The sequence below is a fragment of the Panthera leo genome, chromosome C1, assembly GCF_018350215.1.
Source record: "Panthera leo isolate Ple1 chromosome C1, P.leo_Ple1_pat1.1, whole genome shotgun sequence".
Lineage (NCBI taxonomy): Eukaryota > Metazoa > Chordata > Mammalia > Carnivora > Felidae > Panthera > Panthera leo.
In genome coordinates, this window is record NC_056686.1 from 35,620,469 (window position 1) to 35,647,595 (window position 27,127).

At 38.4% G+C, this 27,127-nt stretch overlaps 1 protein-coding gene across 2 annotated transcripts in view; it reads right to left on the reverse strand.

Annotated features, from left to right (window-relative positions):
• TESK2 (testis associated actin remodelling kinase 2) overlaps positions 1–27,127 on the reverse strand; it is a 132,072-nt gene that overhangs the window by 35,737 nt on the left and 69,208 nt on the right. For both annotated transcript variants that reach the window (XM_042950893.1, XM_042950894.1), the window contains one exon: positions 4,904–4,952. In XM_042950893.1, coding sequence (XP_042806827.1) covers positions 4,904–4,952 — 49 coding nt within the window. The remainder of the gene's footprint in view (positions 1–4,903; positions 4,953–27,127) is intronic.

A 27,127-nucleotide genomic window follows, 5' to 3' on the forward strand; every position in this document is an offset into this window, starting at 1 on the left:
CTAGGCCAAGTAATTGCTGAGTGGTTCTTACTGGCACAGTGGGGAGAAAAAGCATAATTTCTCCTAGAAAAGGCAAGAGAGACCCCAAAATATCTGCCAAGCAATTCTTTTCTTTTGCTGACTCTTTTGACCAGAGAGTACTGTCACTTGAGATCCCTACCCGACAATCTTATACTTCACTCATTCCCAAATTTCCAATCTTCTAGGCACTGAAAGGTCCTGCACAAAGAAGCCCCTTAAACTGTTTGATTATGAGGATATTTCTCTCTTTGTGCCTTTCTTAACAAGCTTAAGAAGAAGGCATTATGAGATGACACATACTCTGTCTGGAAGAATCTTTCTCTTGTCTGTCTTTGACAATCTCCCACACCTCCATCTTGGATATGGAAGAGAAAACATATAGCATGTAAGTTGGTGGTAGCTACTTTTTGAGTAGAATGACATCCAACCTTAGGATGAAGTTGACAATATAAAGACAGAGTGAAGAGACAGAAAGACGTGGGGCCTCTAAATAACATTTAGCTGCTGAATTAAACCAACCCTTAACCTAATAAAACTGCTGGAATTCCAGTTATATGAGTCATTTTGTTGTTTAAGGCTTTGTGACTATTTTCCATTACTTGCCAACCAAACACATTCTAATATATCCAATAACCAGGAAATATCTTTACCAAATAACAAAAAATATATAAATAGAATAAAATTCTACAAATACTATACATGCTACACATACAAGAACATGTGGGGAATATACATAAGTGCTTAGCACTGTGGGGAATAGATAAGTGAATTAAGGACAGTGTGTTAAAATGGAATGGGTATAGGCTTTGAAGTCAAATGAATCTGGATCCAAATCCTACTTTGGGAATTCATTTAATTTCTCTAAGCCTAGTTTTCTCATCTATAAAATGGAGAAAATATGACTACAGAATTGTGAATTATACCTAATATATAAAGCATTTTTTTTAAATGAGAGAAAGTCTTTACCCTCAATTAGAGTAGAAAAGACAAATAATTATGATCTGCTAATTGGGATATTTATCGGGTATGGGAAAGTGCAACAGTGGTTCCAGTTCTTCACCCTTTATGGAATCTATGCCCTCTGATATATAACTTTGCAGTATGCTCCCAATGTGGACTCAGGCATGTGACTTGTTTTGTCCAATGGGGATGTTGGCCAAGCAAACTTGAATATAGGCAGAATCATGAAAAGCACTTATGCAAATGGCTGGCATACTCTTGCTATTCTGGTATCATCATGTCCAGGCTAGTCCGCTGGTCCCAGAAGAAGGATGAGAAGCAGCTAGAGCAAAGTGGTCCCAGCAAAGCCCAACCTAGATCAGACTACCAGATGACCTGACAGATGCATGAATGAGCCCAAGTGAGACTAGCAGAAGTGCTCAACTTCCAGATGTACAAGAAATAAATGTTTATTGTTGTATTCTTTTGAGGTTTTATGTTTGGACATTATATAGCAATAGCTAACTAATAATACAAAGGGTTATATTTTCTGTCTTTAAAAACTGAAGATTTCCACTTCCTTGATACTCATGACCAAATGAAAGACAATGTTAGGTCTCCTGAGTCAAAGAAATACTTATGGAACACTCCTATTTGATACATGAAATTTAAAAGGTTCTGTTTGATCTTTTATCAAACTGTTTTCTCTATAACAAACAACTCATTTGCTTAAAAACTCAGAAGTCTATACTTACTACAGGTAAAACTACCGGTGGTAGTTAGTAGTACCTAACTGTCTGATTGTTCCAAGTTCAGTTAATGTCTACAATTACAAACAACACTCACAGAAATGGTTAAAGCCTAAAAAAGTCCAGATCACTACTATATACGAGAAGTACTCTTCCTAATAATATCAACACTTTACAGGCACTAACAAGAGTTATGTTTGTCTACTGTAATTATTGAAAAATTATTTTAAGAGAAATAAAGAATGGTGTTCACATTATTGTAAAGAGCAGGCATTCCACCAGTCAAGAGTTCCATCCAAGTTCCCAATGCTGTGCTAGATGTTAGTAGTAATTTATTTTTATAATCCTTAGTGAAACCAAAAGTGTGCTGCCAAATTCAATTCTAAGACAAACATGTGAGTCCTCAGATATCTATGCCATAACGGCCCTTGGGGATCCCCTTCTGAAAATAACCAGTGACATTTGGATATTTGGCCTAAATGACCATCAGCCTATTAACATCATAATAAAAATTATAAGTTATGCCAATATCTGATTAATGATACTGGAAATATACACTCTTTCACAAAGCAGGCACTGTATGTTGTATATGGCTATAACAAGCTAACAAACACAGAGAATATTACTTAAGTGCAACATGACCAAAAGAATGCTGCATTAAGAGCATTCATTACTGCCATTTCGACTACTCCACTTCTAAATTTACAACATGATCACAGATTTTTCTTTTAATTTTTATTTAGTTTGAGAGAGAGAGAGAGAGAGAGAGAGAGAGAGAGAGAGAGAGGGGCAGGGGCAGAGAGAGAAGGAGACACAGAATCCAAAGCAGGCTCCAGGCTCTGAGCTGTCAGCGCAGAGCCTGACGTGGGGCTCAAACTCGCAAACTGCAAGATCATGACCTGAGCCTAAGTCATGGCTTAGACTAAGCCACCCATGGAGATCACTCCATGATCACAGATTTTAAAGCATGTTCTTTGTTAGAAAAAACCAACATACAAGCCCTTCCAGTAAACTGACATTTCAGAGAACAATGATACAAACATGGAGTACAACAAATACTTTAACAATTATTAGTGTCAGAGCTCTGGCAGAAAGCTTGAGAGAAGGAGAGAGTTTTGTGTTTGAAGAATTTATAGACTCACTTCTGAGAAAAGAAACACACAGAAAATGTTTTTGATCTGAAATGCTGGTTATGAGCGGGTTCATTTGTAAAAATTTAGTGAGCTGTACACATTTCATATGTTATAACATTTCTGTTATGTCACACTTCAATAAAAAGTTTTTTTTTAAGTTTATTTATTTTTGAGAGAGAGAGAAAGCGCAAGTCGGAGAGGGGCAGACAATGAGGGAGAAAGAGAATCCCAAGCAAGCTGTATGCTGTCAGCGTGGAGCATGATGTGGGGCTTGAATCCACAAGCCATGAGATCATGACCTGAGCTGAAGTCAGACACTTAACCCACTCAGCCATCCAGGCGTACCCAATAAAAAGTTTCTAAAATTTTTAATAACATTAACCACAGAATTGAACTAAGTATCAAATGAAAAATATTGACAATTTAAGGGGTTTGGGAGGGCCCAGTCATTGCTAATAATAAAAGCTGTAACAGTTAAAATGTACTAAGCAATTACTATATGCCAGCCACTGTGCTAAATAAGCATTTTATATTTCATCCTCACAAAATCCCTGTGAGGTCATCCTCTTATCAGTAGGATCTGCTATAATTACTGACTCCCTCCTTCTTGAAACTCCTTCCTTTCCATTCCAGGCCAATACACTCTCGTGGTTTCTCTTCCTACTTCACTAACCACTCCCTCTCAAAATGTCTTCTCCTCAGACTTTTATAATTAAATACTTTAGGATTCAGCTATTGGTCCTCTTTTCTATCTAGACTCCCTGGAACAGATACCATTATTTTTTTTATTCCCATTTTACAGACAACACCACTGAGACACAGAGAAATTCAAACCTAGGCAATCAAGACTTCAGAGTCCATGCTCTTTTTTTTTTTTTTTAATTTATTTTAACGTTTATTTATTTTTGAGAAAGAGAGAGACAGAGTGTGAACAGGGGAGGGGCAGAGAGAGAGGGAGACACAGAATCTGAAACAGGCTCCAGGCTCTGAGCTGTCAGCACAGAGCCTGACGCGGGGCTCGAACTCACAGACCGTGAGATCATGACCTGAGCCGAAGTCGGCCGCTTAACCGACTGAGCCACCCAGGTGCCCCCAGAGTCCATGCTCTTAACCACCTCATTATTCTGCCTTCTTTGGCCTTCCATATAAGAGGCAGGACAGAACTATACACATTCCACATTCTGGTGCCCTCAGTAACTGAGAAAAGAGACACAGAGTGAGGTACATGGGACCTTCCTTTATCAGATATTAGGGACAAATATAGGGCACCAAGCCAGCAGGAAACCAATACTTGCAAATTCTGTTAAACAATTTTCCTTCCTAAGTTTCTTCACTTTGTATTTTGGTACTTACTTCCTAAGGAGGAATGTGAATACATTCTAGAACATAGACTCTTAAATCTAGATGCTCATTTGAATAATCTTGGGGAGCTTTAAGAACACATATGGGCCCTATGAAGACCTACTAAGCCTAGAAGATTCCAGGAAGCTGTGTTTCTGAGAAGGATCCAAGTAAATTCTGAGTTGATAGCTCAGTACCTAAGTTTAGGAAGCCTTTGTTCTAGAGAGGATTCTCTGGTCCTCAGAGGTTAAGTAATGGCTTTACTGCCTAGAAGAGACTGAAAATGAAATAAGACTGAAGATGTAAACTGATTCCAAGGAGTAATAAGACCAATCAGGACACTAGAACAGTGATTGTGGAATTTTATATCAGGACACCAAATGTTTCTGGATAGTCCGGGAATTTGTTGCCACAAAATAATCTGCAGCCAAGTGATGTCTCCCTTAGCTTTGGAAGGGGTCATCCGGGAAGCAAGAATCAGTATAACATTTGAGCACTCATATTCTCAGATTATTCACAAATATTATGAGAGAATCCAAGAGTATTAATAGATATGGCTATTTTCCCCAGGCAAGAGAAGAAAGCATTGTTAACACTGCCATTTTTGTATAAATATAAATGCATACACATTTTGCTAACATTATGCAAGTAACAATTAGTATGGAACCACAAATGCTAAAACTAAGGCAAAGAAGTCACTTCAATATGCTTAAGTCTTACCTCTGTAAGTGCATGCAATTGTCCTTGATGTACACACACACCCATGAACCTATGAAACAAAAAAAAATTTTTTTAGCAAAGGAAAAGAATATAACTGCCATATAAAGAAACTAGTTTAGCTAGTCATGTATTGGAAATAATCCAATTACCTGTGAAGTCTCCTGGGATCTTGTATAATGCTGCAGCCTCTCAACTTTGATATCAGGCTGGTAATTTTTTTTTTCCTTTAACTTTATTTATTTTTGAGAGAGAAGGAGAGAGCAAGCAGAGGAGGGGCAGAGAGAGAGAGGGAGAGTGAGAATCCCAAACAGGATTCTGACACAGGAGCCCTGACACAGGGCTCAATCCCATAAACCGTGAGAATAATGACCTGAGCCAAAATCAAGAATCTGACCTGTAACTGACTGAGCCACTCAGGCATCCCTCATTTGTTACCAAACTTTAATAGGTTACATTCACTATCTACATTTCTTTAACCTTCGTTCATTCCTAAACTCATTATAATTTGCCCTCTGCCAATATCACTTTTTTTTTTTAATCTTTATTTTTGAGAGAGACAGAGACAGAGCGAGAGCAGGGGAGGGACAGAGAGAGAGGGAGACAATCTGAAGCAGGCTCCAGGCTCTGAGCTGTCAGCACAGAGCCCAACGGGGGGCTTGAACTCACGAAGTGTGAGATCATGACCTGAGATGCAGTCAGACGCTTAACCGACAGAGCCACCCAGGCGCCCCAGCCAATATCACTCTTTAGTAACTAACCATCCTTACTATGAAGAATTCAGAGTTTTACATACTTTTGCATTTCTAGTACCTAGTATAGTATCTGGCACAAAAGATTTGTTGAACAGCATAAATGATTTTTATGACCTACAAACTTAAGTTCAGGCTCTTCTCTTTATTTCATTTTACTGAAAATAATCCTTCCAGGATCAGCTAAAATTTCATCTTCTCTATATTGATCTAGGGGATATCTTCACTTATCATTAATCCTCTCTCTCCCTCCTCATCTCAACAGTACTGCTATGCACTTTTCACTCTGCTCTGAAAGATTGTTCATTAGCCTAACTGAGGTGGTCCAGGGTCTGGAGTCAGACTGCTTATATTTGAATCCTGGCTCTGCCACTTCATGATGACATCCCCGTATTTTAGTTTCTTCATATACAAAATGGGAGTATTACTATTACCTAACTCATATGGTTATTGTGAAGATGAAATGACATAACTTGGGCTCCTAGAATATACTAAGAACTAGAATATATTAACTGTTCTTCTTTTAACATTTGTGACTTCTTCTCCAGAATGGAATATAAGAAAGATTTTCAAGAATACAGATCTCTTCTCATTTGTTTCTACATATAGTGCCTGATACACAATGCTTTGCAAATAAGATGCTAAACAAACACTTCTTGAATGAAAAAGCAATGATCACCAAATTAGCTTCACAATGTAAATTCATTTTATAAGAAACAACCTTTTTTTTTTTGTAGGCTCCATGCCCAGCATGGAGCCCAACACAGAGCTTGAACTCACAACCCTGAGATCAAGACCTGAGGTGAGATCAACAGTCAGACGCTTAACCTACTGAGCTATCCAGGAACCCCAGAAAGAACATTTAGAGTCAGGTACAAGGCTGGAGAACAAAGGAGTATTTATTTTATTTAGTCAAATATTTATATAGAAGTTAGGCAGTAGGATTCTACTAGCAAAACAATAGTTACATATTAGACATATCTCCAGAAGCCAGGGAAGCAAAAGATGAACTACTGGGACTTGATCAAGATAAAAAGCTGCTGCACTGTGAATCAAACAATCAACAAAACTAAAAGGCAACCTACGGAATGGGAGAGGATATTTGCAAATGACATAGCTGATAAAGGGTTAGCATCCAAAATCTATAAAGAATTCACCAAATTCAAACCCAAAAAATAAATAATCCAGTTAAGAAATGGGCAGAAGAGGGGCACCTAGGTGGCTCAGCTGGTTGAACGTCCGACTCTTGGTTTCAGCTCAGATCATGATCTCATGGTTTGTGAGTTTGAGCCCCACATCAGGCTCTGCACTGACAGTGTGGAGCCTGCTTAGGATTCTCTCTCTCCCTCTCTCTCTCTGCCCCTCCCCCACTCTCTCTCTGTCTCTCTTTCAAAATTAAAAAAAACTTAGACAAAAAGAAACAGGCAGAAGATATGAACAGACATTTTTCTAAAGAAGACATCCAGATGGCCAACAGACACATGAAAAGATGCTCAACATCACTCATCATCAGGGAAATATAAATCAAAACCATGATGAGCTACCACCTCACATCTGTCAGAATGACTAAAATTAACAACACAGGAAAACAGATGTTGGCAAGGATGTTGAGAAAGGGGAACCCTCTTACATTGTTGGTGGGAATGCAAACTGGTGCAGCTACTCTGGAAAACAGGATGGAGATTCCTCAAAAAGTTAAAAATAGAACTACCCTACGACCCAGCAATTGCACTATTAGGTATTTACCCAAAAAATACAAAGATACTGATTCGAAGGGGCACATGTATCCTGATGCTTATAGCAGCATTATCAAGAACAGTCAAATTATGGAAAGAACCCAACTGTCCATCAACTGAAATTGGATAAAGAAGATGGATATATATATATAATGGAATATTACTCAACCATCAAAAAAATGAAATCTTGCCATTTATAGCAAAATGGATGGAGCTAGAGTATATTATGCTAAGTGAAATAAGTCAGAGAAAGACAAATACCATATGATTTCATTCATACATGGAATTTAAGAAACAAAACAGATGAACGTAGGGAAAGGGAGAAAAAAAGGAGACAGAAGCAAACCCAAAGACACTCTTTTTTTTTTTATGTTTTTATTTATTTTTAAGACAGAAAGCACAAGCTGCAAGGGGCAGAGAGAAAGGGAGACAGGAACTGAAGCAGGCTCTACACCGTCAGCAGAGATCTTGATGTGGGGTCCAAACTCATGAGCTGTGAGATCATGACCTAAGCAGAAGTCACACTTAACCAACTGAGCCACCCAGGTGGCCCAAACCATAAGAGACTCTTTTTTTTTTTTTAATTTTTTTAAGTTTACTTATTTTTGTGAGAGAGAGACAGACAGACAGAGCACAAGCAGGGGAGGAGAAGAGAGGGAGGGAGACACAGAATCTGAAGCAGGCTCTAGGCTCTAAGCTGTCAGCACAGAGGCCGACACGGGACTCCAACTCACAAACCGTGAGATCATGACCTGAGCCAAAGTCAGATGCTTAACTGACTGAGCCACCCAGGTGCCCCACCAGAAGAGACTCTTAACCATAGAGAACAAACTAAGGGTTGATGGAGGGGAGGTGGGTGGGGGAGGGGCTAAATGGGTGATGAATATTAAGAAGGGCACTTGTCATGAGCATTGGGTGTTGTATGTAAGTGATAAATCACTAAATTGTATTCCTGAAAGCAGTATTATACTATATGTTAACTAGAATTTAAATAAAAATTTGAAACAAAAAGAAATTAAAAAATAAAGTCATGAGCCTCCTAAAAGCTGAAAAGACCTGGTTTGGGTATGATACACCCTTGCTTCCCTTCCCCCCAAACCCACCATTCACTATGACCACATCATCCGCAGAGATGTCACAGCCAGCACATTCGGGCAGGCACTGGTTTCATGTGACAGTTTTCTTCTGCCTGCCTTCCTCCCCACCCCCAACTCACATCACCACATCACAGTGGTGTCACACAACTCTACTTCTATGTGAAACTTTTCTGCCTGACCTCCTCAACCTCATTTTCTTTCCATCACCCACCACATCCAAAACAGTTTCACAGAGCTCTCAAGCTAAGATAGGCATTAGCTTTATATTAGAAGAAGAGCTTGAGCAGAGTACATGATTACAGTTGCTATAAAAAGAATATACTTTAAAAGGGAAATATTTCTCAGGGCACCTGGGTGGCTCAGTTCGTTAAGTGTTCAACTTCAGCTCAGGTCATGATCTCCAGTTCGTAAGTTTGAGCCTTGAGTCGGGCTCTGTGCTGATGGCTTAGAGCCTGGAGCCTGTTTCAGATTTTGTGTCTCCCTCTCTCTCTGCCCCTCCCCCACTCGTGTGCGTGTGTATTCTCTCTCTCTCTCTCTCTCTGTCTCTCTCTCTCTCTCTCTCTCTCTGAAAAATAAACATTAAAGAAAACTTTAAGGGAAATATTTCTCATCCTTAACAGGGAAGTGATATATGCCTAGAAAAGCATTTAATATTAACAGTAAGTTTTCACTGAAATTTTTATTACTAATTATATTAAAATCTAAGTTGTGGACAAAACCTCAAATCTTTTTTGGTATGAGACTGGACCTAAAAATTATTACACTCTGAATGATTCTTACTCCCTACTACCACCACCCAAAATCAAGCCGGCTAGAATTACTTAGCTCAGGAAGGGAGGACCACTTTGTTAATGCATGTGCTTGAGACTAAGACATTACTGAAATTTATTATTTTTAGTTTCATATAATGCACACACACTTGTGTTAAGTAAGAAGAGGGATGCCTAGGTGGCTCAGTCGGCTGAGCATCTGACTTTGGCTCAGGTCATAATCGCTCGGTTCATGAGTTCAAGCCCTGCATGGAGCTCTCTGCTGTCAGTGCAGAGCCCACCTCCAATCCTCTCCCTCTTTCTCTGTCCCTCCCCCACCCTGGCACACGAGCACTGGCTATCTCTTTCAAAAATAAAAACATTTAATGGGGCACCTGGGTGTCTCAGTTGGTTAAGTGACTTCAGCTCAGGTCATGATCTCACAGATTGTGAGTTCAAGTCCCACATCAGGCTCTGTGCTGACAGTGCGGAGCCTGATTTGGACCCTCTGTCCCCTCTCTCTGCTTCTCTCTCTCTCTCTCTCTCTGCCCTTCCTCCAAGCACAAGTTCTCTCAAAAGTAATAAATAAATATTAAAATAAATAAATAAAGGGGTGTCTTGGTGGCTCAGTCGGTTAAGTGTCCGACTTCAGCTAAGGTCGTGATCTTGTGGCTCGGGAGTTCCAGCCCCTCATCAGCTCTGTGCTGACAGCTCGGAGCCTGGAGCCTGCTTCAGATTCTGTCTCCCTCTCTCTCTGCCCCTCCCCCGCTCACACAGTCTCTGTCTCTCTCTCTCAAATATAAATAAACATAAAGTTTTTTAAATAAATAAAAACATTTAAAAAGAAAACAAAAAGAGTTGCTTTTGGTTTTTAGACCAGCACTTCCTAAATTTTAGTGTGGACACAAATCACCTAGGACTTATATAAATTCCAGGCTCTGATTCTACAGGTTGGGGCAGAGGGAGGTTGGGAGTCTGAATTTCTAATAAGCTCCCAAGTAATATTGACACTGCTAGGTCCATGGACCACACACTGAGTAGCAAGGCTCAGTCTTGACTTGACAAACGACAGTTGATCACCCACTCTAAAGTTAGTAAGACCATAACAGGAAACTTCCAACTCTGATACTACTGGTAAACTAGACTTTGATCAGAGACTTAATTTGCCTCAGCCTTTCCTGTAGCATGATTTACTATTTTCCATAAAGTGTCATTACCATGCTTTTATACACCTTTGCTTTTCTAGGGCTGTTCCCACTTCCCAGAATGCCCCTCCCCTCATTTCTACACAGTTACGTTCTACGCACCCTCAAAGCCCAGTTCAAATACTTCCTTTCCCACAAAACAAATCTGGCTCCCTCTAAGTAGAAGTACTTCTGAACTAGCATGCTTCTGAACTATGAAGACACTCCATCTACACCACTCTCCTATAGCATCATTGCTTCCTACCTTTAACTATGTTTTATAAAATGAAATGAATTCTCTTGCCTGTCATATGACAGTATATAAACACTTGCTGGGTAAATTTAACACACAACTCTGACCACTTAAAAATCACTGAATGCTTGTTATTTGCCAGGCACTGGTAATTATTATTATTATATGATTATTATAACAGTTGACTCTTTTTTTCTGAGAGAGAGAGCAGGGGAAAGGCAGAGGGAGAGGGAGAGGGAGAGCGAGAAAGAGAGAAAGAATCTTAAGCAGGCTCCACACCCAGCACAAAGCCTGATGTGGGGCTTGATCCCACAATCATGAGATCACAACCTGAGCCGAAATCAAGAGTTAGATGCTTAACTAACTGAGCCACCCAGGCACCCCAACAACTGACTTTTAAAGAGCACTTACTGTGTAGGCATTGTTTTTATATTATATTCATTTAATCCTCATAATAATCCAATGAAGTAATACTTTTATTCTCCCAATTATATTGATAAAGGAATTCAGGCTTAGAGAAATAAAGTAACCTGCCCAAAGTCATACAAATAATAAGTGGCTGAACCAGGCGTCAAACCTAAACAGTGGGTTCTGTGCTTTTAATCACAATGTTATATCACCTCTCCATATAGTTATAAAAAGGATTTAAAAATGAACAAGACACAATGCCTTTCATTAAGAAGCTACTCAAAAAGATTTTTGTGGCAGTTCACAACTCCTGATCAAAGTCCAAATTCCTTACTTAGCATGTTATTCAAGAATCTGAATGATCTGACCCACACCTCTTTTACCTTATCTCCTATTACTCCCACCTGAATTCTCTATGTTTTAGTTATATAACCTGTTCCTCCTAAATATGTCCTAAATTCTCCCACTTCCATACTGTTGCTACAATAAGGCCATCTGGAATCCACTTTTTTACTATTTCTTTTAGGGGCGGGGAGAGTGGCAGAGGGGGAGGGAGGGAGGGAGAGAGAGAGAGAGAGGGAGAGAGAGAGAGAGAGAGAATATGAATCCCAACCAGGCTCCATACTCAGTGCAGAATCTGACATGGGGCTTGATTCCACAGCCCTGGAATCATGACCTGAGCCCAAATCAAGAGTTGGACGCTCAGCTGACTCAGCCACCCAAGTGCCCCTGGAATCCACTTTTCAAAGCTCTACCAATCCTTACAAACTTAGTGCAAGAATGTCTCCGAATAATAACAATAATAACAATAGCACCCAACATTTATATACCATTTAGGATGCCAGGAACTGTCACATATGAAGTCATATAATTGAGAATGGTTATAATAATTCCTGTCTCAGAGACATAATTTCACATATTTCCCTACTCTTTCTAATCTGAAGTAATCTTTCTCTTCTCTATACATTTATATTACTCTATTTAAAACTCTATTATATAAACACATATCAGGCCTGCCTTCTACATCAAGTTTTATCTATGTCTGCTTCTTCCACTAAATTAGATAGTTCTTGAGGGCAGGAATCTTAAGTGTGGAAAAGAATGGCTATTTACTCACTAAATTACCTCCCTTTTCTTCCTGAAGTTTCCCAATGTCTATAACAGTTAGTTAAGACCATAATATTGAGTTCTGGAGAGTAGTACAGGGGCAGAAATTATTATGTCATTTCTAGGCCTGTCCCATAAAAACCTCAACCCTCTCCTCTATACTTTTCTCCTTCATCTGTCAGCAGATGCAGAAGATCCAGTGAAGGAATCTGAGGCCCTGTCCTAGGTTTAAGAAAAAAAGAAAAAAGCTCTCTAACTCAATCCAACACACGCTGAACTAGGACATGAATAAGAAACATGCCTTTAAATCAATAAGATTTTACGTGGTTTACTACAGTAATTAGCCCACCTGGAATAAATATACTAGGTGGTTTTGTGTCTATATATACTTAAAACACTGCCTTCTTCATAGTTAGCATTTAGTAAATATTTACCGAATTCAGTTAAAAGTTAAATTTTTTTTTTTTTTTACATTTTATTTATTTTTGAGAGAGTGAGAGACAGAGCATGAGTGGGGGAGAGGCCGAGAGAGGAATATACAGAATCTGAAGCAGGCCCCAGGTTCTGAGCTGTCAGCACAGAGCCCAACATGGGGCTCAAACCCACAAACTGCAAGATCATGACCTGTGCCAAAGTCGGGTGCTTAATTGACTGAGCCACCCAGGCACCCCTAAAAGTTAAATTTCTTAATTCCAAAGCAGGAACTTTCTTCAGTCCTAGCATTATCTAGCAGTCTCCAAAATGAGGTATGAGTAAGATTACCCATTGAAGTCTGGGAATAAAATTAGAATTTTTAACCTATATTATTATTTATTTTTAATTTTTTAATGTTTAATTTTGAGAGAGACAGAGAGCAAGCAGGGGAGGGGCAAAAAGATTGGCAGACACAGTCTGAAGCAGGCTTCAGGCTCTGAGCTGTCAGCACAGAGCCCGACATGGGGCTCAAATCCATGAACCGTGAGATCATGACCTGAGCTGAACTCGGAGGCTTAACTGACTGAATTGCCCAGGCACCCCATTACCTATATTATTTTTATATAAAGAAGAAAAAATAAGTTTAGTAATATTTAACATGGGTTAATAATAGCACCTGGGGATGTGCTCAAAAATGTTTTCTTAATGGGATATTATGATAGGCAGAAGATGTCTAGAAAGGTCCATGTTCTAACCCTCAAAACCTGTGAATATGTTATGCTATATAGCAAGGGAAATTGATTAAAGTTGCAGATGGAATTAAGGTTGCTAATCAGCTGACTTTAAAATAGGGAGATTATCCTAGACTACCAAGTGTTATCATACTTGCAGTGTTATCATAATGGTCCCCAAAGGTGGAAGAGGGAGGCCAAAAAGTTAGTATTAGAAGGATACAATATGAAAAAAAAATCAGCCTGTCACTATTGGCTTTGAAGAGGGAAGGAGCTACAAGCCAAATAGAAACTGAAAAAGTAAGGAAACAGATTCTTCCCTAGAGCCTCCAGAAAGAAACACAACACTCTCAATACCTTGATTTTATCCTAGTAAGACCCACATCAGACTTCTGATCTATAGAAGATAATGAATTTGTGTTGTTTCAAGTCACCAGGTAATTTGTTATAGCAGCCATAGAAAACTAATGATACAACAAGAAAAAGAAAGAAAGAAAGAAAGAAAGAAAGAAAGAAAGAAAGAAAGAAAAAGAAAGAAAAGAAAAGAAAGGAAAAGAAAAGAAAGGAAAAGAAAAGAAAGGAAAAGAAAAGAAAACTAGTATTACATAATAAAAAAATCATGGGTGGAGAAACAAAAGCAAAAATGAACTATTGGGACCTCATCAAAATAAAAAGCTTCTGCACAGCGAAGGAAACAATCAGCAAAACTAAAAGGCAACTGACAGAATGGAAGAAGATATTTGCAAACGACATATCAGATAAAGGGTTAGTATCCAAAATCTATAAAGAACTTATCAAACTCAACACCCAAAAAACAAATAATCCAGTGAAGAAATGGGCAAAAGACATGAATAGACACTTCTCCAAAGAAGACATCCAGATGGCCAACCGACACATGAAAAAATGCTCAACATCACTCATCATCAGGGAAATACAAATCAGAACCATAATGAGATACCACCTCACACCAGTCAGAATGGCTAACATTAACAACTCAGGCAACAACAGATGTTGGTGAGGATGTGGAGAAAGAGAATCTCTTTTGCACTGCTGGTGGGAATGCAAACTGGTGCAGCCACTCTGGAAAACAGTATGGAGGTTCCTCAAAAAATTAAAAATAGAACTATCCTATGACCCAGTAATTGCACTAGTAGGTAGAAACAGGTGTGCTGTTTCAAAGGGGCATGTGCACCCCCATGTTTATAGCAGCACTATCAACAATAGCAAAGTATGGAAAGAGTCCAACTGTCCATCGATGGATGAGTGGATAAAGAAGATGTGGTATACACACACACACACACACACACACACACACACACACACACACACAATGGAGTATCACTTGGCAATCAAAAAGAATGAAATCTTGCTATTTGCAACTATGTGGATGGAACTAGAGGGTATTATGGTAAGCAAAATTAGTCAGAGAGAGACAAATATCATATGACTTCACTCATATGAGGACTTTAAGACACAGAACAGATGAACATAAGGGAAGGGAAGCAAAAAATATATAAAAACAGGGAGGGGGACAAAACATAAGAGACTCTTAAATATGGAGAACAGAGGGTTACTGGAGGAGGGATGGGCTAAATGGGTAAGGGGCATTAAGGAATCCACTCCTGAAATCATTGTTGCACTATATGCTAAATAACTTGGATATAAATTTAAAAAAAAAAATAAAAAAAAATTATGGGTCACTATGTTCACAGACCTAAAATAGACTTTGGGCTTTGACTCCTAAACAAGCACAAGGAAAATAACATTATTAGTTCCTTGGTAGCATTTTCATCCAATCAGTCAAATATTTTTTGAGTTCATAGTTCTGCTCTCAGAGTTAAACATTAAAGTTTAAATACTGTCCCTTCTCAAAAGCTTATTACCTAAACAGAAGAGTGAGGGAGAGGTGTGACAGTAGTCTGAAACACATCTAGCTGTCTTCATTCTGGAAAAACACACACACACACAAAACACCAACACACAACTATTTTGGACCAACTCAATACTACACAACAGGACCCAGTAAGAGTCCTGTAGCCATTATATCAAAGCTGTCTGGAAAATTAGTACTTATTGCTAACTTATCTAGAATTAGGTGTATATTGCCAAAATACCTAGAAACTGTCCTAGGTATTTTATATGTATTATCTGAGATTAAATTATCCTCATTTTATCATCTAGGAAAATAAGGTTTAGAGCACTTAAGTGACTTGACAAAAGTTGGAGAAGTACTGGAATCTGATCTGTTTTGCTCTGTGACAATGGGAATGAAAGAAAAAAGGCCAGTGGTTTAATAATAACTTCATTTTGTATTCATAAATAATAACTAATGATGCCTGGGTGGCTCAATCAGTTGAGCATCTGACTCTCAATTTCAGCTCAGGTCATGGTCCCAGGGATCAAGCAAGCCTCACATTGGGCTCCTTGCTGAGCTTGGAGCCTGCTTGAGATTCTCTCTCTTTCTCACTCTGCCCCTCTCCCCTGCTTAGGCTCACTCACTCTCTCTCTCTCTCTCTCAAAAAAAAAAAAAAAAAAAAAAAAAAAAAAAAAAAAAGATTCTCTCTCTCTCTCTGTCTCCCCAAAACAAAAACAAAACCCTGCCAATCTGTAAACCAATGAAAATCTAACTGGTTTGCTTTATAAGCCTTTCTACTGTCAGCTTTGAGCAAAAAGCAACATCCATGTTAGGAGTTCTTCTGATCTGTACTGGTCTTTCCAGAAAAATGTCTGGTTCTGAAGTTATGGTAAAAACAATTAAGAGGTTTGAAATAAACCTATAATAGAATAGTAAAATGTGAGCATGATTTTCATATTAAAATGCTTTCTAAAAGGCCTACATTGGAAACCTACTGATACTGGTTTACTTTTTTTTTTTAAGTTTTTCCAGAAATTTGATATATTTTTATCTGATTTCCCTCCCATAATTGAAGGAAAGGCTCTGCGACATACTCCACCGGATTCCACTAAGCTTTAATATGTGGCATTAAATGAACTGCTTTGCATTTTACTCCCAAATAAAGCAAAGATACCATCACTCTCTTAGACCAGAAAAAATTACCAGTAACCAAAAAGGAGAAGAAAGGGCAATGGCTCAGATCTCAAGTCCCAAAAGAGCTATGAATCTAGACCCATAAAAAAAGCAGTAATATATCTGGGTAAGGCTTACTGCAGTTCAAACGTGCTTTAGAGGTATTACATCATGGAAAACTGGTTGTGCTAGGTTCTAGCTTTGAGAACTCAAAGAAAACTCAGCTGAACAGACATTAACCACTAATGTCTCACTTCAAGTGACATTAAACAGAACTGGTTCAGTCTGGCTTTCTCTTTTCTGTCCACGATTTTTATAGTCAGATTTTAAGATAGGTAAAGGCAAATAAACATTGCTCAATATTCACTAGATCATGTCAATAGCACTACATATAATAACAAGAGGACCAATAAAGTTTATGGTCTAATCTTACTGGGTTTTTTTTTTAGTGAAACAATACAAGTACTTAAAAAGTTAATACAAGATCTGCTTACTTACAAATAGTAAACCAGTTTAATAAACACAAAAACATCCTAGATTTTTTTTCATTTTTTTCTTCAATATATGAAATTTATTGTCAAATTGGTTTCCATATAACACCCAGTGCTCATCCCAAAAGGTGCCCTCCGCAATACCCATCACCCACCCTCCCCTCCCTCCCACCCCCCCATCAACCCTCAGTTTGTTCTCAGTTTTTAAGTCTCTTATGCTTTGGCTCTCTCCCACTCTAACCTCTTTTTTTTTTTTCCTTCCCCTCCCCCATGGGTTTCTGTTAAGTTTCTCAGGATCCACATAAGAGTGAAAACATATGGTATCTGTCTTTCTCTGGATGGCTTATTTCACTTAGCATCACACTCTCCAGTTCCATCCACGTTGCTACAAAGGGCCATATTTCATTCTTTCTCATTGCCACGTAGTACTCCATTGTGTATATAAACCACAATTTCTTTATCCATTCATCAGTTGATGGACATTTCGGCTCTTTCCATAATTTGGCTATTGTTGAGAGTGCTGCTATAAACTTGGGGTACAAGTGCCCCTATGCATCAGTACTCCTGTAGCCCTTGGGTAAATTCCTAGCAGTGCTATTGCTGGGTCATAGGGTAGGTCTATTTTTAATTTTTTGAGGAACCTCCACACTGTTTTCCAGAGTGGCTGCACCAATTTGCATTCCCACCAACAGTGCAAGAGGGTTCCTGTTTCTCCACATCCTCTCCAGCATCTATAGTCTCCTGATTTGTTCATTTTGGCCACTCTGACTGGTGTGAGGTGATATTTGAGTGTGGTTTTGATTTGTATTTCCCTGATGAGGAGCGACATTGAGCATCTTTTCATGTGCCTGTTGGCCATCCGGATGTCTTCTTTAGAGAAGTGTCTACTCATGAAAAACATCCTAGATTTCTGAGAGAAAAACAAATATTCTCCATCTTGATTAACAACTGAAAGTAAACTTGAGACTGAGAATTAAACTCATTCTGTAACTATTTTTTCACAGAAAATTTTAAACCACACTGCTCACAACTGCCATGCAAACAGCAAAATACCAAATCTCCTGGCAAAGGTAGAAATATTAATACATATACAAGCAGTGACCTCAAGTGTTCCCCAAATGTTTTTTAATCCAGGAAGTTCGGACAAGAACTAATAATATCCACAAACCCAAGTATCTAGATTGTCTCCTCACAAAATGAGAATGCTTCTTTCTCCTTCCCAAACTTATTCTTTATTCTAAGATTACTCATAAACTCACATCCAAATAACAAAATATAAACACATTTCAATTTATGTGAGTATACTTCTAAAACAGCTCTCTCACATGATTTATGTCTTCCCCCTCTCCCAAAGTAGAAGAAATATACAGAGGAGAAAGAGAATAATTCAATCTAAAAAGCAAGAAAATAGTATGTGCAAGGTTTGTGCTCTTCTACAGATAAACAGAACCCTTAAAATTTTTTTTTACTACCTATCACATATATACTAAGCACAGTGACAGGCAAAGGTGACTAAGTGGGTGCTAGAGAAATAAACATGATGGTACCTACTTTAAGGAGTTCACAGACAAATAATGATAATGATGTATTCTAAGTACTTTACAGGTATTACCTCATTTAATACTTATGAAAACATTATGTTACAGGTACTATTATTATCTCCATTTTACAGATAAGAAAACGGAGGAGAGATTAAGTGGCTTGCCCAATATCACACAACTTGCAAATGGCAGAGTCAGGGCTGGATTCTTAACTCTTAAGCTTTATGTTCTAAGCCTCAATAAATGACACTTCAGATGATTATGACTATAGTAGTGACAATAATAGAATAATTATAGTTAACATTTAGTGCCTTGCACTGTGTTAAGTTCTTTATCTCATTTAATTCTCCCGTCAACCTGGTATAGTAGTACTATCATTACTCTTTATAGATGAGAAAACTGAGGTTATAGAGGTTAATTTGCCAAAGGTCCCCTATCTACTAAGAGACACAACCATCCTGAACCTCTCCTTTGAATTCCAGACTTTATCCAACTGTTAATTTTTAAATTTGTTTTTATTTTATTTTAGAGAGAGAGAAAGAGAGAGCAAGAGGGGGAGAGGGGCAGAGGGGGAGAGAGGATTTTAAGTAGGCTCCATGAACAGCACAGAGCATGATGAGGGAATTTGATCCCATGACCTGGGATCATGACCTGAGACGAAATTAAGAGTCCCAGGCTCAGCCAACTTGAGCCACCCCAACTACCAATTTGATAACTTCTGATGTCATATCCCCAAAACCTGTTCCCCATGCAGTCTTTCCCAGTGTAGTTACTGGCAATTAAATTCTCCCAGTTGTTCAAGTCAGAAGCCTAAGAGTCATCCTTGACTCCTTCCCCTGTGCTAATTAATATCCCAATCCATTAGGAAGTCCCATTGTCTCTACTTTAAAAAATATCCAGGGGCGCCTGGATGGCTCAGTTGGTTAAGTGTCTGACTCTTGGTTTTGGCTCAGGTCATGATCTCATGGTCCATGGGTTCCAGCCTTGTGTTGGGCTCTGTGATGACTGCTTGGGTTTCTCTCTTTCCCTCTCTCTCTCTGCCCTTCCCCAGCTTGCTCTCTGGGTCTCTCAAAATAAATAAATAAACTTCAAATATATATATATATATATATATATATATATATATATATATATATATATATTCTCCACAAATATCCAGAATCCAACTATTTCTCTCCACCTTCATTGTTACCACAGTCAAAGCCACCATCAGCTCTCTCTAGATTACTGCAATAGTCTTCTAACTTAATTTTCATCAGTTACATACTTAGATAGCTTAAAATAAACATATAATGAAAAATAACAGTCCCCTGGCCTCCCCATACCACCAGTGAATCCTATTTCCCAGAGGGAACCACTCTCCCCTCTTTCAGCTGTTTCTTCTGTTTACCATCATAGCTCTAGCTATCTACTGATTATATTGCTATTTCTTACCTTCTACTGACTTTCCAGAGTGGAGGCTGAGGATTCAGCCCTCTTAAATTACTTCCCTTTCAATATTTGCATAAGACAATCTTGGGTCCCCAAAGCAATCTACAGTTTTAATGCAATCCCTATCAAAATACAGCATTTTTCACAGAACAATAATCCCAAAATTTGTGTGGAACCACAAAAGACCCCGAATAGCGAAAGCAATCTTTTTTTTTTTTAATGTTTATTGATTTTTGATGGGGGGGGGGGGGGCGGCAGAGCGTGAGTGGGGGAGGGGCAGAGAGAGAGGGAGACACAGAATTCGAAGCAGGCTCCAGGCTCTGAGCTATCAGCACAGAGCCCGATGTGGGGCTCGAACTCACAAGTTGTGAGATCATGACCTGAGCTGAAGTCGGTCGCCCAACCAACTGTACCACCCAGGTGCCCCATCAAAGCAATCTTAAAAAAGAAAAAGAAAAAGAAAAAAAACCAAAGGTATCACAAATGCAGATTTCAAGTTATACTACAAAGCTGTAGTAATCAAAACAGTATTGGACTGGCACAAAAATAGACACATAGATCAATGAAACAGAATAGAAAGCCTAGAAATAAATCTATGATTATCTGGTCAATTAATCTTTTTTTTAAGTACTTATGCATGAGAATTTTTAAGTTTATTTATTTATTTATTGAGAGAGAGAGAGAGAGAGAGAACAAGGGAGGGGCAGAGAGAGAATCTCAAGCAAGCTCCACACTGTCAGTGTGGAGCCTGACATGGGGCTTGAACCTATGAACCATGACATCATGACCTGAGCTGAAATCAAGAGTCGAATGCTTACCAACTGAGCCACCCAAGCACTCCTGGTCAATCAATCCTTGACAAAGGATGCAAGAATATGCAACGTGAAAAAGACAGTCTTGGGGTGCCTGGGTGGCTCAGTTGGTTAAGCGTCCCACTTCAGCTCAGGTCATGATCTCCCAGTTCATGGGTTCAAACCCCACATTGGGCTTTGTGCTAACAGCGCAGAGCCTGGTGCCTGCTTCAGATTCTGTGTCTCCTCTCTCTGCCTTCCCCAGCTCACATACTCTCTCTCTCTCAAAAATAAATAAACATTAGGGCACCTGAGTGGCTGAGTCAGTTAAGTGTCAGACTTCAGCTCAGGTCATGATCTCACAGTTCGTGGGTTTGAGCCCTGCATCAGGGTCTGTGCTGACAGCACGCAGCCTGGAGCCTGCTTTGATTCTGTGTCTCCCTCTCTCTCCGCCCTTACCCCACCCATAGTCTCTCTTTCTCTCTCAAAAATAAATAAACATTTAAAAATTTTTTAAAAAAGAAATAAACATTAAAAAAAAAAAGAAAAAAAAAGTCTCTTCAACAAATGGTGTTGGGAAAACTGGGGAGCTACAAACAAAAGAATGAAACCAGACCACTTTCTTATACCATACACAAAAATAAACTCAAGATGGAGATGTGAGGCCAGAAACCATAAAAATCCTAGAAAAGAACACAGGCAGTAATTTCTCTGACATCAGCTATAGCAACACTTTTCTGTTGTTGTTGTTGTTTTTTTTAAGCAACACTTTTCTAGATCTGTCTCCTGAGGCAAGGGAAACAAAAGCAAAAATAAACTATTGGGACTACATCAAAATAAAAAGCTTCTTCACAGCAAAGGAAATAATCAACAAAACTAAAAGACTAGCTACTGAATGGGAGAAGATATTTGCAGTTGATATATCCAATAAGTGGTTAATATCCAAAATCTGTAAAAAGCTTATAAACTCAACACCAAAAAATAAATGATCCAATTAAAAATGGGCAGAAGACATGAACAGACATTTCTCCAAGGACAACATACAGATGACCAACAGACAAAAGAAAAGATACTCAACATCACTCATGACCAGGGAAATGCAAATCAAAACACAATGAGATATCATCTTACTTCTGTCAGAATGGCTAAAATCAAAAACACAAAAAACAAGTGTTGACAAGGATGTGGAGAAAAAGGAACCTTGTGCACTGTTGGTAGGAATGCAAACTGGTGCAGCCACTGTGGAAAATGGTATGGAGGCAGAACTACCATGTGATCTAGTAATTACACTACTGGGTATTTACCCAAAGAATACGAAATCAGTAATTCAAAAAGATACATGCACCCCCTATGTTTATGGTGGCATTATTTACAATAGCCAAAATATGGAAGCAACCTAAGTGTCTATTGACAGATGAATAGATAAAAAAGATACTATATGTCTATACAATGGAATATTACTCAGCCTCAAAAAGAATGCAATCTTGCCATTTGCAACAGCATGGATGGATCTAGAAGGTATAATCCTAAGGAAATAAGTCCAAGAAAGACAAATACCGTATGATTTCACTCAAGGAATTTAAGAGACAAAACAAATGAACAAAGGAAAAAAAGACAAACCAAAAAACAGACCCTTAACTATAGATAACAAACTGATGATTACCAGAAGGGAGGTGGGGGGATGGGTGAAATAGGTGATGGGGATTAAAGAGTACATATATCATGATGAGCACTGAATAATGTATAGAATCAATCACTGAATCACTATTATTGTACACCTGAAACTAATATAACACTGTACGTTAACTATACTGGAATTTAAAAAAAAGAAAAGAAAATATGTTTACCACAGACAGTTCAGTTGAAAAGATTTAAAAGATATTAAAATAAACATTAATGACAATTTTAAAAAAGAGAAAAAAGAAAAAGAAAGGCATAAGATCTAGAAAGAAATGGGTATAAAGATGATAGCAAGTCCCAAGGTGCCTGCTGGGCAACAGTCTAGAGAATAAGCAATACAAACTGGAGCAGAAGAATCAAGAGCTCCAGGAGAAATGTTGGGGGAAGGAGGTTTGATGAAAGAATTTTTAGATTTCCAGATGTGTTTAGCAGAGTGGAAATTCATATTCAGAAAAATTTTTTACAATTTTGGGAGCATCTGGGTGGCTTAGTCAGTTAAGCATCCAACTTCAGCTCAGGTCATGATCTCATGGTTTGTGAGACCTCCACATTGAGCTCTCTGCTGTCATCACAGAGCCTGCTTCAGATCTTCTGTCCCTCTCTCTGCCCATCCCCCACTTGTACTCTCTCAAAGATAAACATTAAAAAAGAAATGAAGCAAGTTGAGCACTTACTTGCCTTAAAAAGAAGAAGAAGAAGAAGAAGAAGAAGAAGAAGAAGAAGAAGAAGAAGAAGAAGAAGAAGAAGAAGAATTATTTTACAATTCTGTACAAAGCTTTGGTAAGAATTTGTGGTATATAATAACTAAGCAAATGAAAAATTAGGCAAAACACAAAAATACTGTACAAGAAATAAAATGTAATTATAATACATTACTTGGCCTAGTAGTGATTATATTCAGTCATTATAATATACATGCTGAGCTTTGATTTATTTCTCAAGTTTTAAATGTTAATTCCAGCATAGTTAACACACAGTATTATATACATTTCAGGTGTACAACTACTTGATGGTTTGAAAGAGGGTAGAAGGGAAAGATATTAAAGATGACTCCTAGGTTTTTTCACCTAAGTAATAATGGTAGTAACAACAAGTCCATTTGCTGAGATGGGAGAGGTCTAGACAGGAAAAAATGGTGATGGGGTAGAAAAATAATCAATAGTGGTCCATATAGGGGTGCCTGGTTGATTCAGTCAGTAGAGCATGCGACCCTTGATCTCGGGGTTTGTGAGTTCAAGCTCCATGCTGGGTGTAGAGATTACTTAAAAAATAGTGGTCTATAATAGGTGTTCAATAAATGGTAGCCACTGTTTACATTAAAAATCATCTTCTACTATATCTCAATTATATCTCAATAAAAATAAATTTTTAAAAAATCATCCTTTTGGGGTTGTACTACTTGATTGTCCACAGACAATGGCATAAATATTACTGAAGATTATTCCATATTTTATTTTACAGAATTGTCCTACTTATATTGAATTAGAACTTACACACAGTACTAAGTCATTAAACCTTCTACCTTGACACAGAGAAGAGAAAAAAATGTTAACCTTCCTTTTCAACATGCTAGTGTTATAAAATTTGCTTTGAGGGCTATATTGAGACCCTTTCACCTAGTTACTCACTAGAATTACAGGATAATTCTGTAATTTATAATTCTGATAAAATCAGAAAGATCTACTTTAAGCCAGTATTATTTGAGAGGGGATGGGGGAAAGAAAGAGAGCATGAGCATGTGCACACATGGGAGGGGCAGAGAGAGAGGGAGGGAGAGAATCCCAAGCAGGCTCTGTGCTGTTGTGGAAGAGCCCAAATGGGGGCTCAATCCCACAAACTGTGAGATCATGATCTGAGCTGAAATCATGAGTCAGGGGCTGAAGTGATTGAGCCACCCATGTGTCTCTAATCCAGCTTTTTAAATGTTTCCAATTTATTCTGGAGCACACACGTGCACACACACACAGACACGTACACAGACACACACACAGGTGCATATACACCTGAGATAAAATATTCTTTAAACCTGATCATTTACAAATTATTCAACATTGGGGCACTTGGGTGGCTCAGTTGGTTAAGCATCCGACTTTGGCTCAAGTCATGATCTCTCAGTTTGTGAGTTTGAGCCCAGTATCGGGCTCTGTGCTGACAGCTCAGAGCCTGAAGCCTGCTTCAGATTCTGTGTGTGTGTCTCTCTCTCTGTCCCTCCTCTCTCTCTCTCAAAAATAAACATTAAAGAAAAAAAAAAAACAATTAAGAAAACCAAATTATTCAACATTAATCGAACATGGATTTCTTTTTTTTAATTAAAATAATTTTTTATTTTAGATAGAGAGCAAGCAGAGGAGAGGGGCAGTGGAAGAGAGACAGAATTTCAAGCAGGCTCCATGCTCAGTGCAGAGCCCAATGTGGGGCTTCATCCCACGACCCTGTTACCATGACCCCACCTGAAATGAAGAATCGGATGCTCAACTGATTGAGCCACCTAGGTATCCCTCAATGTGGATTTCTAACCACTGATCTGGTCCATTCCCCTAATTTAATGAAAGAAAAAAAACAAAGCCTAGAGGTCAAGTAACTTGTCCAAGAGAATACGATTAGGAAATCATGGAGTTGTGTTAAGTACCTATGACAAATAGTGGAAGATAAGGCTAGAAAAAACAGATTAGACCTTAACTGTCAGTCTAAAGGATTTTCAACCCAATTCTGAAATAAAAGGTTTATAAGAAATAAGTTATACAATTAGAGCTGTGTATCAGGAATAGAGAAAGGGGGTCAAAAAGATAGGGAACATAATTCATTCCAGGAAAAATTCAAGAGGCCTGAAATGACAAATATATAAAGGAAAGAACAGATGCAAAAGTCTTTGAAGATCTAGAATCAAGAGCATATTAGCTTCTGGTTAGAAGCAATGAATAAAAAGAATAAGTAAAGATGACTTCGGGATTTTCAGAATGGGTAACTGGAAAGACAGCTATCTTAATAACTGAGACTGGAAAAATATCCTGCCATATTCTCACAGGATTAGCTGATACTTATCTGTTTCCTAGATGTAAAGTTTACTTCCCAGGGAGACTGGGAGATAACAGTGTTCTATTTCCCTGTATTCACCATGATATTGCCTAGCACAGGTCTGGACTGAATAGTTCCAAGTAAATATTTGGTGAATTAAAAGCATATTCTCCATTTTAACAAAATGATAACCACATTGCTATAAGTGGCTTTTGAAGAGGAGCTAAAACAATTCTGAACAAAAATAAGTAGACAGAAAAATAAATTCAGAATGTAGCCTAAAAAAAGGAAGCATGAGAATATAAATAAGGCATCTAAAAGAAATGCTAAATTTCTCGTGGCATGAAGAATAACAAAGAGGTATGAAAACAAATCTTGGTACAGGTCCTCAGAAAGACCACTGGGGAATGGAAGTTAGCAGGACATGGAATTGGGTTACAGATCTTGAGCATAAGACTTCCTGGCATAAACAACCTTATTCACAAGAGGCCCAAACAATCAGTCCATGCAGTCAACAACAAAGTACTTTATTGTTCCTTGTTCTAACTGATAACTTAGAGCAACTGATGATAAAAGAGCCAATCTTAACTGTAGCCATGTATTAAAAAAAAAAAACACATATATACAAACAAAATATACACACCTACTGCCTCTATGACTTAGCAGGCATTCTTTTCCTTCCAACTAGAAATCTTAGGAGTGAGAAAGATAAAAGGAAAAAGAGGGAGTAGGGAGGCTGGGGTCAAGAAAAAGAGAAAAAAAGCTGCAAAAGTTCAGCTCACTCGCTCCTGCTGGGCACAAAATAGCTGTGCCAGCACAGGACCAAGGCATGCCCAGAGGATTAGATGCCAACCATCTGGCAGGTCATACAGATACCGTCTTTTTCAAGTAGACTTTCCAAATCACTAATGCAGTGATTTCTGACCTCTTCTTTGATTTCAAGCAGGAGACCCTTTCTTCAAAATTCTTATACACATGTTTAACATAAAACAGATAAAAAAGTGAAGCTGCCCTGGCTGGATGAAACATAGGAGGGAACCAAAAGCCTCCTCTGCTCATCAGTCTCCCCCCGGGGGTCAACCTCTAAGGAGGCAGGTCTGCGAAAAACCTAGGGTTCTGAGAGATGGATTTTTCCCAATTTAAATCTAATAATCTCAATTTCAGGGAAAACCTTGGTTCATAATTCTGCCTCAGCTTCTGCATCTATAAAGGAGAGCTTGTTAAGCGTCACAGCTTGAAAACAGCCTAAAACCCTTATTAACAAATAGTTACAAAACATTTAAATTACAAGCACTTGGATGGCTCAGTTGGTTAAGTACTGACTTCAGCTCAGGTCATGATCTCACGTTTTGTGAGTTTGAGCCCCGAGTTGGGCTCTGTGCTGACAGCTCAGAGCCTGGAGCCTGCTTTGGATTCTGTGTCTTCAGCTCTCCCTGCCCCTCTCCCACGCACACTCTCCTTCTCTCTCTCAAAAATAAATAAACATTAAAAATTTTAAATTATAAAAACAGAGTATTAATAGTAAATTTCTAAGACAAATAGAAAAGCATTTAAGAAATAAAAATTCTAAGTATTTTGAGAATGACACACAGTCATGCTTAGTTTGATATTTAAGGTAGCCTAAGGAAGTATAATAGATGCTTCTATTGCTATAGTGTTCCTCCTAATAACAAAAGTCAAGAAGACCCTGCTTCCTCTAGGCCACTGGTAAGATAATTTCTTTTTGTTGTATTCAAAATATATAATAAAAGTGAAAGCACAAAAACATGAAAGATATAAACAACCAGAAGCTTCTTTTTAAAAGTAATCTACAAGAGCA